General features: G+C 44.0%; 1 protein-coding gene across 1 annotated transcript in view; it reads right to left on the bottom strand.

Moving 5' to 3' along the window:
* Positions 1 to 10170: 10170 nt before the first annotated feature.
* CATSPERE (catsper channel auxiliary subunit epsilon) overlaps positions 10171 to 13801 on the bottom strand; it is a 209403-nt gene continuing 205772 nt past the window's right edge. The window contains exon 22 of the mRNA XM_064594423.1: positions 10171 to 11955. Coding sequence (XP_064450493.1) covers positions 11802 to 11955 — 154 coding nt within the window. The 3' untranslated portion in view covers positions 10171 to 11801. The remainder of the gene's footprint in view (positions 11956 to 13801) is intronic.

Here is a 13801-nt window from a genome sequence, read left to right as displayed (position 1 = left end):
CACGTGGGGAAAGGCGGGGCCTGAGCGGGGAGGGGGGCGGGCGCCAGGAGCCCCGGGGCGGGGCCGGCCCGGCGCGGGGGCAGAGCCCGCCTGCGCTCTGGCTCCGCGCGGCCGCACCTCGGGACCTAAAATGGCGCCTCTCCACGCTGGAGGAGCGGAGTCGCAGAAAGACTACAGTTCCCGGCATGCAGTGAGGACTCCCCGGTTCGCCGCTCGAAGCGCAGGAGCCGAATCTCCACGACTACGGCTCCCAGCATGCCGCGGGGGCCCCGCTCTTTACAGCAGCAGGCCTCCCCGGGAGACTACAGCTCCCAGGATGCAGTGCTTGGGATCCGCGCCGGTCCTCTGCGGTCCGCCCTTGGCGGCAGGTGAAGTCCTCTACCTTCAACCCTTCTTTGTCGGTGCTGCTACTGTTGGTTTTTGTCGCGTTGAGCCCGTTGAAGCCAGCGGAATGTGGCAAAAGACCATAATGATGACCCTGTTTTCCAAACCCTCCTTGCTTTTTTTTTTTTTTTTGCACGTGGAGCGGTGGGGAAACCGAGGAAGGCAGGTAGCTGTGGGGGGAGGGGCACAACATGCATCCAGTTAGTACTCAATGTAAAATCTTACGTTGTATGAGACTATCTTGCCGACATGGGAAGAGTGTGCAGTACTCACAGATTAGCATAACCCTAGGACACAGTAGTTGCTTTTCCATTTATTTAACAAATATTTGTCGTGTGCCTGCCATATGCCCCGCAGTGTTGCAGGCCCTGGGGAATACCGTGAACAAGAGGAGGAAGGACAAATATGGGTGATATGTGCTGTGCAGAGAATCAAAATAGGATGAAGTGATTGACAGTAATCTTAGATTAGCTGCAGCTGGAAGGTGTTGGTGACGAGGTTTGGTTTAAACTGAGATTTGAATGGCGAATATCCGTCTGGATAAATATCCTATCAAAAGGGAACAGCAAAGCTAACATTCAGGCAATTAGGAAGCTCTTACGCAGCGCGTGCCAAAAGGTGGCTTGGATGTTGGGGGAAGTGGGGAACCCTGAGAAAATCCTATTTGTAATATTTTGCAAGTGGAGCCTACAGGAACTTGCTAATGAGTTGGTGTTGAGTTTGTTAGGGAGAAAGCATTCAACGGTAATTTCTAGATTTTTGGCTTAGGAGATTCTTTGGGTGGTAGTGCCATTTATAAGATGTGAGACTTGGGAAGAACAGTTGGGAGGAGGGAGATCAAGAGTTGTGGTTTGGTCATGTTCAGTTAGAAATGCGTTTTAGACATCTATGGTACCAGGTAGACATCGGGATAAACTGGAGTCGTGAGCATTATAAATAGACTCTTAAGCCTTGGGACTGATTGGATGACCTAGGAGAGAATGTGCAGCTAAAAAAAGAAAGGGGCCAAAGGCAAAGCTCTAGGATCTTTCATTTAGAGGTCAAAGGAACCACAGAGGCAGGATAACATGAAGCCCAGGAGCCACGAGACTATAAGATTCAGCAATAAGGAGGTTACTGCTAATCTTGACATGAACAGTCTTGGGAGGAGTGGGATCCAAGGGACAGCTGGAATGATTTGAGGAGTGAATGTAAAGTGAAGAAATGGAGACCATAGGCAACTTGGGATAATAGTGGCATAGGGCTATGTGGTCAATGGAGAACATTTGAAAGATGAGAGATCCCAAGGTAGAGTTGTATGTAAAGAGAGAGAAATTGATGATGTAGGGGACGGAGATTTCTCAAGGCAAGGTAAGAAGAGGAAGCGATCTAGGGCGCAAGTGGCAGGGTTGGCCATTAGTATGAGGGATGCTTCATCCGTAGTGACAGCATATAAGGCAGATGCAGGTGCATAGTGGTGGCACAGAAGGTGAAGGCAGGTTAGAAATTTGAGGGTGGGGGAATGAAGATGTTCTCTCCTGATTTGCTTTGATTTTTCTCAACGAATAAGAGGCAAGATGATCACTGGAGAGCGGGAGAGGCAAGGTGGGGGATATAGGAAATTTGAAGAGAGAGAGGTAGAAGAGGGGAAAACAAATATACTAGGGAAATAGGATTCACTTGCCAGACAGTGTTGAGTGGCGGTGGGGCTGTGTGCATGACTGTTGTTTGACTGTCCTCAGGCATGCGGTAAACGAATTTCTAACATTAGTTTTTGGCGTACCCTGCTGCTTTGCTTCCCTTCCCTTTCCCTCTGTGGCCTTCCTGTCCACCTAACCGTGTTGAACAAACTAGAGGTGTCGGGGAAAGGCACTATCTGTTAACACTTCACTTAGTCTTGGCTACACTACTGAGGGCTCACACCGCTGGTTCACTTCACCTCTGACCTTGCACACTCGCTTTGCCCTTTGTGATCCCATCTGCTCCCAGCTGTCACTATCACATGCATGCTGAAAAGTCTGATGCCCCCCCTCCCCACACCCCTGTCTGTCCTGAGCACAAGGCCAGTATAACCTGGACTTCTCCATAAAAAGTATTAGTTTCCTATTCTGCTGTTACAAATGATCACCAGCTTAGTGGTTTAAAATGACATAACACAAATTTCTTATCTTAGAGTCCTAGGGGTTAGAAGTCCAAAATGGTTCCCTCTGGGCTAAAATCAAGGACTGTGTTCCTCCTGGAGGCTCTAGGGAGAGAATCTGCTTCCTTTCTCAGCTTCTAGAGGCTGCTCTCATTCCTTGGCTCATGGCCACATTGCCCTGACCTTTATCATATCTTCTCTGACTCTCCTGCCCTTCCCCTTTCACTTAGAAGGACCCTTGTGATTACATCGGCCCACCTGAATAATGCAGGATAATGTCATCTCAAGATCCTTAGTTAATCACATCTGCAACGTCTTTTTTCCGATGTGAGGTAATATATTTGCAGGTTCTGGAGAATTCAATGAGGACATCTCTGGAGAGCTGTTATTCTACCTACCACACAGGATGTCCCATGATCATTTCAAATTCATCAGATACAAAAGAGAATTCACTGTCTGATGATGGAATGACTTGTAGTGCTCATGTAATTTAGGTATTGATCCACCAATAACCGAAATTATCCCTCATTCATTCACTGAGCAAGTGTTAAAGGAATGTCAGCCACGGTGTATCACTCGTACATTGTGATAAATCAGACAAGACTGCTGCCCTCATGAAGCTTACAGACCAGTGGAGGACATTAAAAAAATGTATATATTCATTAATTTATCATTTAAATTGAAGGAGACAAGCAGTAGTCAAGTGTAATAGGGAGACTTTTTTGGGGTAGTTGTCAGGAGTTACTCCAGTAATATTAAAGAAAATAGAAATAGAAATTTTAATATAAACAAAGTAAATGTAATATAAATATTAACACAGAAAATTTAATATAAGGAACATTTCCTATAAAATGTAATTTAAATGTAAATTGGGTATTGGAGGCCTACAAAGACATAAAGGGAGCACTGAGGTGTCAGAGAGGCGGTCGGCACCAGAAGCAGCTGTCCTCCCCAGGTCTTGGGGAACAAAGAGGTTGGAATTCAAAGAGTTTTAAAGCTTGGAGGAGAGTCCCATTGAGCTGTCGTTAGTTGTCTCTAAAGGGGCTCGATGATGTTGGTCCTGGAAGGTTTTTACGAGTTTGAGTTAGAAATCAAATAGTGCTGCTGAAGCCCGCTGTCCCGCTGGGGTGAATAAACATGGCTAAGTTCACACAGACAGGAAAGGTAGGGACGGGAAGCCCTTCTTCCTCCTCCTGCCGGCCAGGGTCCCTCCGGCTCGTGGTGCCAGAGAAGCCGACCAGAGTTCCAGCCTCCGCAGCCAGAAAGGCAGATTTGAAACTGGTAGGAGCCTTGATACAACCTCCCACAAACGATTCCTGGTGCAACCTGGAGGGAGACCTGTTTCCAAAGCATTATAGAGGAAAATATATATTTATAAATATAAATCTATTTCTCTCTGCGTGAGCTGTGTTGTAGAGAGGAACCGAGTCCAGCTGTGTCCGATTTACTGTTGTCTACCAAATTACCCCCAAATAGCAGCTTCAAGCAGAACATCTTACAGTTTCTAGGTCAGGAGCCTGAGAGCATCGGATTCACGTTTAGGTGAATATTTCTGGTTTCTCTTGGGGTTCCAGTCATCTGAAGGCTTGACTAGGGCTCTAAGATAGAGCTCATCCTTGTTGAAATTTGGGTAATCAGCTGCCCCAGTGGCTGTTTTGTTCTTAATTGGTACAATAGGACCTGGGTCCCACAACAGCATCACGTCCCAGACTCAGCGACCAGACTACACATGGACTTGGCTTGCCATTTTGGTGACCTGTATGGGGATGTGTCCTTGGAAATTTTATAAGATGGGTGGATAATGGAATATTGTTTTCCATGTGAATGTGAACTGTTTCTGATCTTCTTTTCTCATGGGACAGAAAAGAATGCATTTGCCAGGTCAATAGTTGCACACCGGGTACCCAAGCTCCAGTTAATGCGCCCTAGCACAGATACAACATCTAGCATACCAGCTGTAACTGGTGCTCCTACTTGGTTAACTCTGCAGGAGTCTACAGTCATTCTCCAGGATCCTTTCCTCTTCTGCATGGGCCAGCTTGGTCATTAAGTAAAGACATGGCAGAGACCACCAGCCCTCCATCTTTTAGGTGTTTAATGGTGGCACTAATCTCAGCTACCCCCCTGGAAAATGGTGGTAATGATTTTCTAACATGGCTAGGTGTGTGTGTAGGGGACGGTTTTAAAGGTTTCCATTTGGCCTTCCCCACTCTGATCATTCCTACTCCACAGACCGGGAGTCCAATGTAGGCTTTACTCCAACTACCACATATATCAATTCCAGTTTTGCACTTGAGGACAGGGGAAAGTACCTCTGGGTGGCTGTGAGCCACTGTGGCCCTTCAAGGTCCCCAACTGTGAAGGGGGCTTGATGATACTTGGGGTCTCTGGGTATCAGTGTCAACTCAGACTTGTGTCTGAAGGTCCTCAAAATGTCTAGTTGTTCCCATTTTCACCAGTGGGGTCACCTGAGTAAGTGGCCATAGGTCTCAGGGGGTAATTGTCATGGTATAGACTTGCCACAGTGTTGCAGGGTCATTCCTCCTAGGGAACTGGCAGGTTCTGGATCTGGTAATCTACTCAGGTCTGGGGACTGGAGCAAGGGACTGTGACTTTTATTGGAACAATTGCCCTTAGCTGCCACCTCCACTTCTTCTCCTTTAATAGATGTGATCAAGAGCCGTGTTGGCTGTCTGACAGTTTTGCCACCAATGTGGCATATTCTATTGACCACAATTCCCTGCAGGTCAAGTCCCCTTGACCACTCCTTGACTGTCATCATGGTAATTGTGGTCTCCTGGCTTCTGGAAATAAAGTGCCATCGCCAAGCCTCTCTTACTTTGAGGCCTCATCCTCCCATGAGTGTTAATAAACCCTGTCTGTGGCTGCCTCACTTGCCCTCATCCCTGGCTGCAGTGGCCACCACCACTGGGCGATCCAGTGATGCTGGTGGTCCTCCCATCAGATTGTCCTTGATGAATAGTGTGCCATCTGGACCTCATGTAATGCATCCATTCCAGCCCGTCACCTCCCTGAACCTTTTTATTCCTTCCTCTACCAACTGCCAGGACACTCAGGCTTTTCTACTTGCTGAGAGTTGGCTGCCATTTTTTTCCCAGGTTTCTAGGAGCCAGAAGTAAGTTTGCCCCATCCCTTATGGTCCTTGTTAGGGTGTTAGTTAAATCCCATATCCTGAGAAAGTGCCTCCAAGTCAACAAAAGCTTGCTTATCCAGCTTTAAAGAACCCTTGGAATCCAATCTCAGGTGTATTGCTATGGCTCTGTGGGTACATGCAGGTTCATTTTTGTATTTCTTCCCTCCCTTATCAGGCCCACCATGTCACCAGCTAGGTTAAGTGGGGATTTAACCCATGACAGCAGGTAGGGGGCACATGTTCTCTCATGAGGGAGTGGCTTCTGTAGCATCCTCCAGCCCAGCAGAAGTGGTAGCTCTTACTAGAGACGGATGGGCAATGTCTGCATGCCCTGAGGGTGGGCATGGGGAGGCGTGGGTGCGGAGAGACAGCATATTCAGAGGCATCCATCCAGACGACCCTGTCCCAGTTTTCAGGATCCTGGGTTTGCCCTACCAGCACCTTGACCTCTGCGTAACAGATCTGCCTTGATTGAGGGTTCAAACATCTCTAGAGCCCTGGGATTGAAGGTGTTCAATCGTGTCTGTCCTTCTGCTACTGGTGATGATGATCTCTTTATATAAACTACCACTAAGGTATTGTGGTTCTCAGATTTAGCCTTCAACTGCTAGGGCTCTGTCTCTCACCAACCTTCTGCAGGTTGTCAAGTGATAAGCGTTGGCGAGGATGTGGAGAAAAGGGACCCCTTGTGCACTCTTGGCGGGAATGCAAATTTGTTCAGCCACTATGGAAAACAGTATGGAGGTTCCTCAAAAAATTAAAAATAAAACTGTCTTATGATCCAGCAATTCCATTCTGGGTCTATAGCCAAAGGAAATGAAAACAGGATTTTGAAGAAATACATGCATTCCCATGTTTATTGAAACATAATTTACAATAGCCAAGATATGGCAACAACTTAAGTGTCAAGGGATGAATGGATAAAGAAGATGTGGTACACACACACACACACACACACACACACTGGAATATTATTCAACCATGAGAAAGGAGATCCAGACAGAGAAAGACAAATACTGCATGATCTCACTTATATGTGGAATCCTAAGAAGCCAAACTCATAAAAACAGAGAGTAGAATGGGAGTTACCAGAGGCAGAGGGCTGGGAGAATGGGGCAGGTGCTAGTCGATAAAGAAGCCCGGAGAGCTATCGCACAGCATCTCCATTGTGGTCAACAATACCACGTTATAAACCTCACAGTTGCTGAGAGATTAGATCTTAATTGTTGCCATCACAAAAAAGTGAGATGATAATTATGTGACATGACTGAGGTGTTAACTAATGCCACAATGGTAATCATATTGCATCAAAATCAATAATCAAATGTATCAAATCAACACATTGTACATCTTAAACTTATACAATTATACAATGTTATATGTCAATTATATTTCAGTTTAAAAAATACATAATTTAGGGCGCCTGGGTGGCTCGGTCAATGAAGCAGCTCAGGTCATGATCCCAGGGTCCTGGGATGGAGCCGGGCATCGGGCTCCTTGCTCAGTGGGGAGTCTGCTTCTCCTTCTCCCTCTGCCCCTTGCCCCTGCTTGTGCATGTGCTCGTTCTCTCTCAAATATTAAAAAAACCCCACATAACTTAGCAGTAACCAGCAGACTTTGTTCTTTGTCAGCCCATGTTTTTCAAACACTTGCTCCATTCATTGCATCTGCTAGCACTGCCCTCCACCAGGACATTTCCCCAGGTCACTACCAATGAAAACTTTAGCAACTGAAACACTAGCTCAAGCCAGAAACTACTCGGGCCCCTCATACCCTCCAGGATGGTGCTGTCTCTGTTTGCTGAGTGCTGGATCAGTCTCAAATGCCCTCTGACCGCCTGTTTTCTCGGACCACTCGTGTCACCACTGCGTTACTCCAGGTCCTCTGAGAAATAGTCACCAATATGGGATTAAATATGCAGTGATGTTATTAGAGGAAGTACTCAAATGAAAGGAAATAGGAAGTTGTGGAAGGTTGGGAGAATCATCAGAGAGAGAGGGGGAGAGAGGAAAAAAAAATGGTGAGAGACAGAGATTGGATGGAGGTGTCCCACATGGCCATGCAATAGCCATGCAATAGCCATGCAATAGCCATGCAATATACAAAGGTTTGGAAAAGCCTTCAGGAGTCCTTGAGGTAGGCAGGCAGGAGTCCCAGTCTCCCCGGGATCTGGTCTGCTTAAGTAACCCCCCTGCACTCAGACACCGGAGGGGGGCAACGTGGGGGTGTGTGTGGCCTTGGTGCAAATGTGATGGTGGGTGTCAGAGCGCAGCTGCCTGTGCTCTGGGTCAACTGCACTGTTGAGGCAGGAGGTGTGCGAGGAGCACTCTCAAGGTTGCCACAAACCACTAATCTTCCTGCCACCCCACCTACATGGGAACCCCGGAACTCTGGCTTCCCTCCTGCAACAGTGAGGGAGATGTTCCATTCTTAGTTGCTTAGCTGTCTGGATCTTAGCCGTCTTGCCTACTCAAGGATTTTGAACCAAGAGGTACGCTCTTTCTCTCCTGGATCATCAATTCTCCCCAGCTACTGGATTATTCCTATCAGTATTTAATAACATCTTCCCAGCCTCCTCTCTGCCTCTGGTTGGCCTCCATTTCTTTGCTCCTTGTCACAGAAAGAAAGGAACTCCCTGAAAGAGTTGTCTCCACTTGTTGTCTGCACTTCTTCATTTCCCATTCTTTTGTCTACAATGAAAAGAGTTTTATTTTTTTATGAATAAAAATAGTATAAGTTCAGGGGCCTGGGTGGCTCAGTTGGTAAGTGTCTGCCTTCAGCTCAGGTCATGATCCCGGGGTCCTGGGATCGAGCCCCATGTGGGGCTCCCTGCCCAGCGGGGAGGAGAGTCTGCTTCTCCCTCTGCCTGCAGCTCCCCCTGCTTGTTCTCTCTCTCTCTCTCTCTCTCTCTCTCTCATGTTCTGTAATAAATAAAATCTTTCAAAAAATAGTTTAAGTTCAGTGTGGCGGGAAACAATAGCAAGAAAGCAAATATCACCTGGAATTACATCATGTTCCTTTAAAGATTTTATTTATTTATTTGACACAGAGGGAGAAAGAGTGAGAGAGCGAGCACAAGCACAGGGAGTGGCAGGCAGAGGGAGAGGGAGAAGCAGGCTTCCCGCTGGACACGGAGCCCCATGCGGGACCCTGGGATCACGACCTGAGCCGAAGGCAGATGCTTAATGACTGAGCCACCCAGGCGCCCCTGGAATTACATCATTTTAAGTTGGATGACTATGGACCTTTCGTTTGTCTTTGTGCAGACACCCGGTTCTACAATTAGGAGCAAGTTTCACATGCTGTTCCTCTTGTTTCCCTCTTCACAATTTTAAGGGTTCGGTTTATAACTTCCCCTCTGCATCTCTTGGTATATCCCCACTCCCCCTCCCACGGTGACACATGCGTTTGCATGCACACCATGTTAACAAAATGATATGTATCTTTCCATACGTTTCTTCATGCGCTCATACACAGAGCTTTTCTTTCGTTTATATGATAAGATCGTCCTGTAACTACTTCTCTGTAGCTTGGTCTTCTCATTTAACAAAACTGTGTGGAAAATCTTTTAAATCAACTAGTACAGATTGATCTGTGCAGTCAATGTACAATCATTTATTCAACAATTCACCTATTGAAAGGCACTTTTTTTTGGTAGAGTTTTGTCATGACAACCAATGATACAGCATATATATCTTCCCTGTCCCATCTCATCCCATAAATAGATTCCTAAGAGTGGAATTTCTGGGTCCAAGAGCATGTGTATTTTTAATAGATCTTACTGGATTGCTTTCCAAAAAAGCTGAAATAAGTCGCTTTTCCCTCTGAAGTGCAAGAGAATTTCCTTCCTGGGGCGCTCAGTTGTCTCAGTCGGTTGAGAATCTGACTCTTGGTTTGGGCTCAGGCCACGATCTTGGGGTAATGGGATCAGCCCCACATTGGGCTCCATGCTCAGCGCAGAGTCCACTTGGGATTCTTTCTCTCTCCCCTGCCCTCTGCCCCTCCCCCCACTCGCACTCTCTCTCAAATAAATAAATAAATGTTTTTAAAAAAGAGAATTTCCTTCCCATCCCTGACCCTCGTTACTTCCCAAGAGTATGACCCATCTGAGTTTGTGCCCTCAGGTGAGGAGGGCAAGCCTCACTGTAACTTTGGTTTGTATCTTTCTGACTGTTGGTGAGCTCCAGAATCCTCGGTGGATAAGCACCTGATTTGGAGCCAGTGTGCCTGAGTGTGAATTCCAACCCCATCTCTTATCACTGTGTGACCTTACAAAAATTATTGGCCCTTTTTGAACCAGTTTCCTCATCTCTATATTGGGACAATAATACTCCCACCTCACAGGGTTGTTGAAGAGGGTTAGGCAAATTATTAGAACAATTCCTGGCACATAGTAAACACTAAAAAATAGTTGATTTAAATATGTTTATTGGCTATTTGGGTATGGTCCTCTGTAAAATGACTATATTCTTTGCTCTCATTTCTATTGGGTAGTTTTGCTTTTTTTTTTTTATTAAATATTTTTATCAGATTTTGTCTTATCTCCCTCAATAAAGATTTTAATGATTTTTTCATGTATGTCTAAAACCTTTTATATTAAATTTAATTATATATAATTAGTCATTACAACGAATAGATTACTTTTTATTTTTTCTATTGCTGTTATAGAACATTATAGAGAATAGGTATTTTATTTATTATTTATTTGATAGAGAGAGAGCACACGAGCTGGGGGGAGGGGCAGAGGGAGAGGGAGAAGTAGACTTCCTGCTGATCAGGGAGTCCATTTGGCTTGATCCAGGATCCTGAGATCATGACCTGAGTGGAAAGCAGACACCTAGAAAAGGTATTAATTTTTAAATATTTATCTCATATTGAGCTATCAAGTTATCTTCATCTAGTAATTCTTGTTAGTAATTTTAAAATTTTCTAGTAATTTTAGGTTTCCTAGGCATATTATCCTATTATTGAAAAAGAGGATTTTTATCTCCTTTCCCCCAGTATTTACAATGGTCATTTCATTTTATTTTCCTCTTGTAATGTCAGAACCTTCAAAAGAGTAATGAATAGCAGGTATCCCTGTCTTGCTCTTGATTTCAGTAAAATAAGAAATTCTAATTATGGACAACGCTTTGATCTGTGCCCATGGAGTTCCATATTGCTCTTCTATTTTTTGTGATCTTCTGTTCTTGATGTTTGTGCTATAGATTTCAGACTTGTTTAGCTAGCCTCCGCAATCACATAAGCCGGTTCTTTTAAATAAATCTCTTTACACACACACACACACACACATATGCACACACACCTCTCACAAGTTCTGCTTCTCTAGTTGAACTCTGACTGTTACAAATACTAATTGTTTGAAAGCTGTGGTAACATTTAGATAAATTAAGAAGCTTATGTTGAACATGGAAATCATATTCTAAAACTTCAAAGTTTAGAGCATCAGCTTCTCATTTTCAATATAATAAGTTGTACGTTTCATGTGTGAATCTACCACTGGAAGAACTTCTGAAATACATTTAAGACAGATTTTTTTTAGGACACATTAAGCCTTTTATACATAAATTAACTACAGCTATATAAGATTTCATATGAAAAATTTCATGCAAAATAATATTTGAGGGGCGCCTGCGTGGCTCATTCGGTTAAGTGTCCAACTCTTGATTTCGGCTCAGGGCACGAACAGGTCGTGAGATTTAGCCCTGAGTTAGTCTCCACTCTCAGTTAGGCTCTGCACTCAGTGAGGAGTCTGCTTCCTCCCCGTCCTTCTCCCTTTGCCCCTCCCCCATGCTAAAAAAATATTTGACATATTTATACACTTTCAAAAATTTACTTTCATTCTTAAGAATGATACTAATAGGCAAATTTAGTTTTCTTTTATTTTAATTTTTAAAGAAGCCATATAAGAGTATATAGAGTACCTTAAGGTAAGGGCAAATATCTTAAAATTAATTTTATAACACACAATAGATATGAGAATATTTGTCTTGGGTAATTTAAGAACATTTTTAGAGCTTGAATTTGTTGATACATACTATGTGCTTATCCTTAGTATTTCTTGGTCACACACACACTTGTAAGTATATATATATACACTCTCTACATATATATATCTCAATACTAAAGAAACTTTCATTTTTCCTAATTATTCTTTTGTTTTCTATCATATCTGTTAATTGGTTCATAAAGATATTGTTTATAAATCCTCATATAATGGAAATAGCTCAAAACTAGAATACTGAAGAACAGTAGCATCAGGACAAATAGGAAGGCAGCAACCAGGTAGCCACTTGGACTGAAATAAGAAAAAAAAGTCATTAGAAGTCATCATTCACTTTCGTTGTTAATTTATTTAGTCAAACAATGTTTGAATGACTAATTCCTATGCCACTGACAGAAAAAAAGATTAATAAGGCATCTTATCTACCCTCAGGATGTTTGCCTCTTAGTGTTAGAGGTTGACTAGGGAAGAGAATAGACAGTGTGATCAATAGAATGAGAGAAAGAAATATAAAATTCATGGGGGCCAGACATACAAGAAGGCCTCCCAGTGGAGGGGACCTTTGAATTGAGTAGCGGAATTAGCTGGATAGGAGTGGGACTCGGAGCCTTAGAATGGGTTCGCCAGATAAAAATGCCTGGAAGTAGAGGAAGAAACAGGTGGGCATGGAGTTTTAGGCTAAGAGAGATGCCTATGCAAAGTTGTGGAGGCATGGGAAAACCTTAAGATCACCCCAGACATTCTGGAACTAAAACTAGTTCAGTATGATTAGAGCTCAGGTGGTAGGCAGAGTGGTAGCGATGAGGAATGATCAGTGGTTAGAGGTGAGAGAGACAGCTTTTATTAAGTTCCAGGGTGTGGGTTTTGGAAGGATGATTCTGATTGTAGGGTGAAGAATGGATGAATGGGAAATATGAGTGTGGAGGAAGAAACCCTAGTTTTGAGGTTTTTTAATAATGCAAGTATGATGAGGGTCTTAATTAAATTAGTGGCTGAGTAAGTGGAGAGAAGCAGATCTAAGACAGATTTGGAAGTTAGACTGGATTGATCTTGGTGATTGTTGAGATGTGGGGTTTGAGGGTAAAGGATGTCATCCAAGTTTTGGAATGAGGTGACTATGAGGATGCTATCACCATTCACTGATAGAGGAAATTCAGAGGGAAGAGCACTTTAGTGAGGGCATGTAAATACAGTTCGTTTACTTTTGGGCATATTGAATTGGAGGTACTGGAGGGTCAACCAGGTGTGTGTGTGTGCACGTGCACATGTGTGTGTGTGTGCACATGTGTGTACACCACTTATTAGATCCTACTTTTAGCTGGGTGCCAGACATCTGCCCTTTCACCTGGGACTCTGCATGAGTGCCTCCCACCAGAGCAGATTTACTGCTTGAGCCAAATGCTGTGCTACTTTCTGTTTGGTGTCCTGGTATCTCACTTTAGTTTTTGGTTCCTTTTTAGGCCATAATTATTTATTTGCAGTGTTACGGTTTCCCCAGGTCCTAGTCCTCTTACTCTGACCTTCCTCCTATGTGGATACAAGCTTAATCTGGCTCCAGTGAATGGTTTCCTTCTTGGAAGTTAATTAACTAACTTGACAAATCATCTGATATGAGCCAGGTATTGTGGTAGTGCCTGGAAAAACAATGATAAGTAATAACAGACATGGTCCCCATCTCCTTAGAGAATTTACATTTTAGTGGAGACATAATTGTTAATCAATGATGAGAAAAGAAATCTAAAATTGCACTTGCGATAAGAACTAAGTAGGAGAGATATACAATGCAATGAAAGTTTACTATAGCAGGATTTAGCCTGGTGATAGGGTCAAGATATGCCTCCATGAGGGGAAAAGATAATTATCCTAAAATTTGAAGAATTAAATGGAAATGAAGTTGGTGAAGTTAAGTAGATAAAGAGGGGAAGGAGGGCGCCTGGGTGGCTCAGTTGGTTAAGCGTCTGCCTTTGGGTCAGGTCATGATCCCAGGGTCCTGGGATCGAGTCCCTCTCCCTCTGTCTGCTCTTTCCCCTGCTTGTGCTCTTTCTTAGTCTCTCTCTGTCAAATAAATAAGTAAAATCTTAAAAAAAAAAAAAAAAGAGGGGAAGGAAGACTTGCCAGATAGAAGAAATAGAATGTGCAA

The sequence above is a fragment of the Mirounga angustirostris genome, unplaced genomic scaffold (genome assembly GCF_029215605.1).
Source record: "Mirounga angustirostris isolate CCGP_5_RB_7025 unplaced genomic scaffold, mMirAng1.0.hap1 SCAF_6, whole genome shotgun sequence".
NCBI classification, from domain to species: domain Eukaryota; kingdom Metazoa; phylum Chordata; class Mammalia; order Carnivora; family Phocidae; genus Mirounga; species Mirounga angustirostris.
Note: the sequence above shows the minus strand (reverse complement) of the source record. Positions and strands in the feature narration are given on the sequence as shown.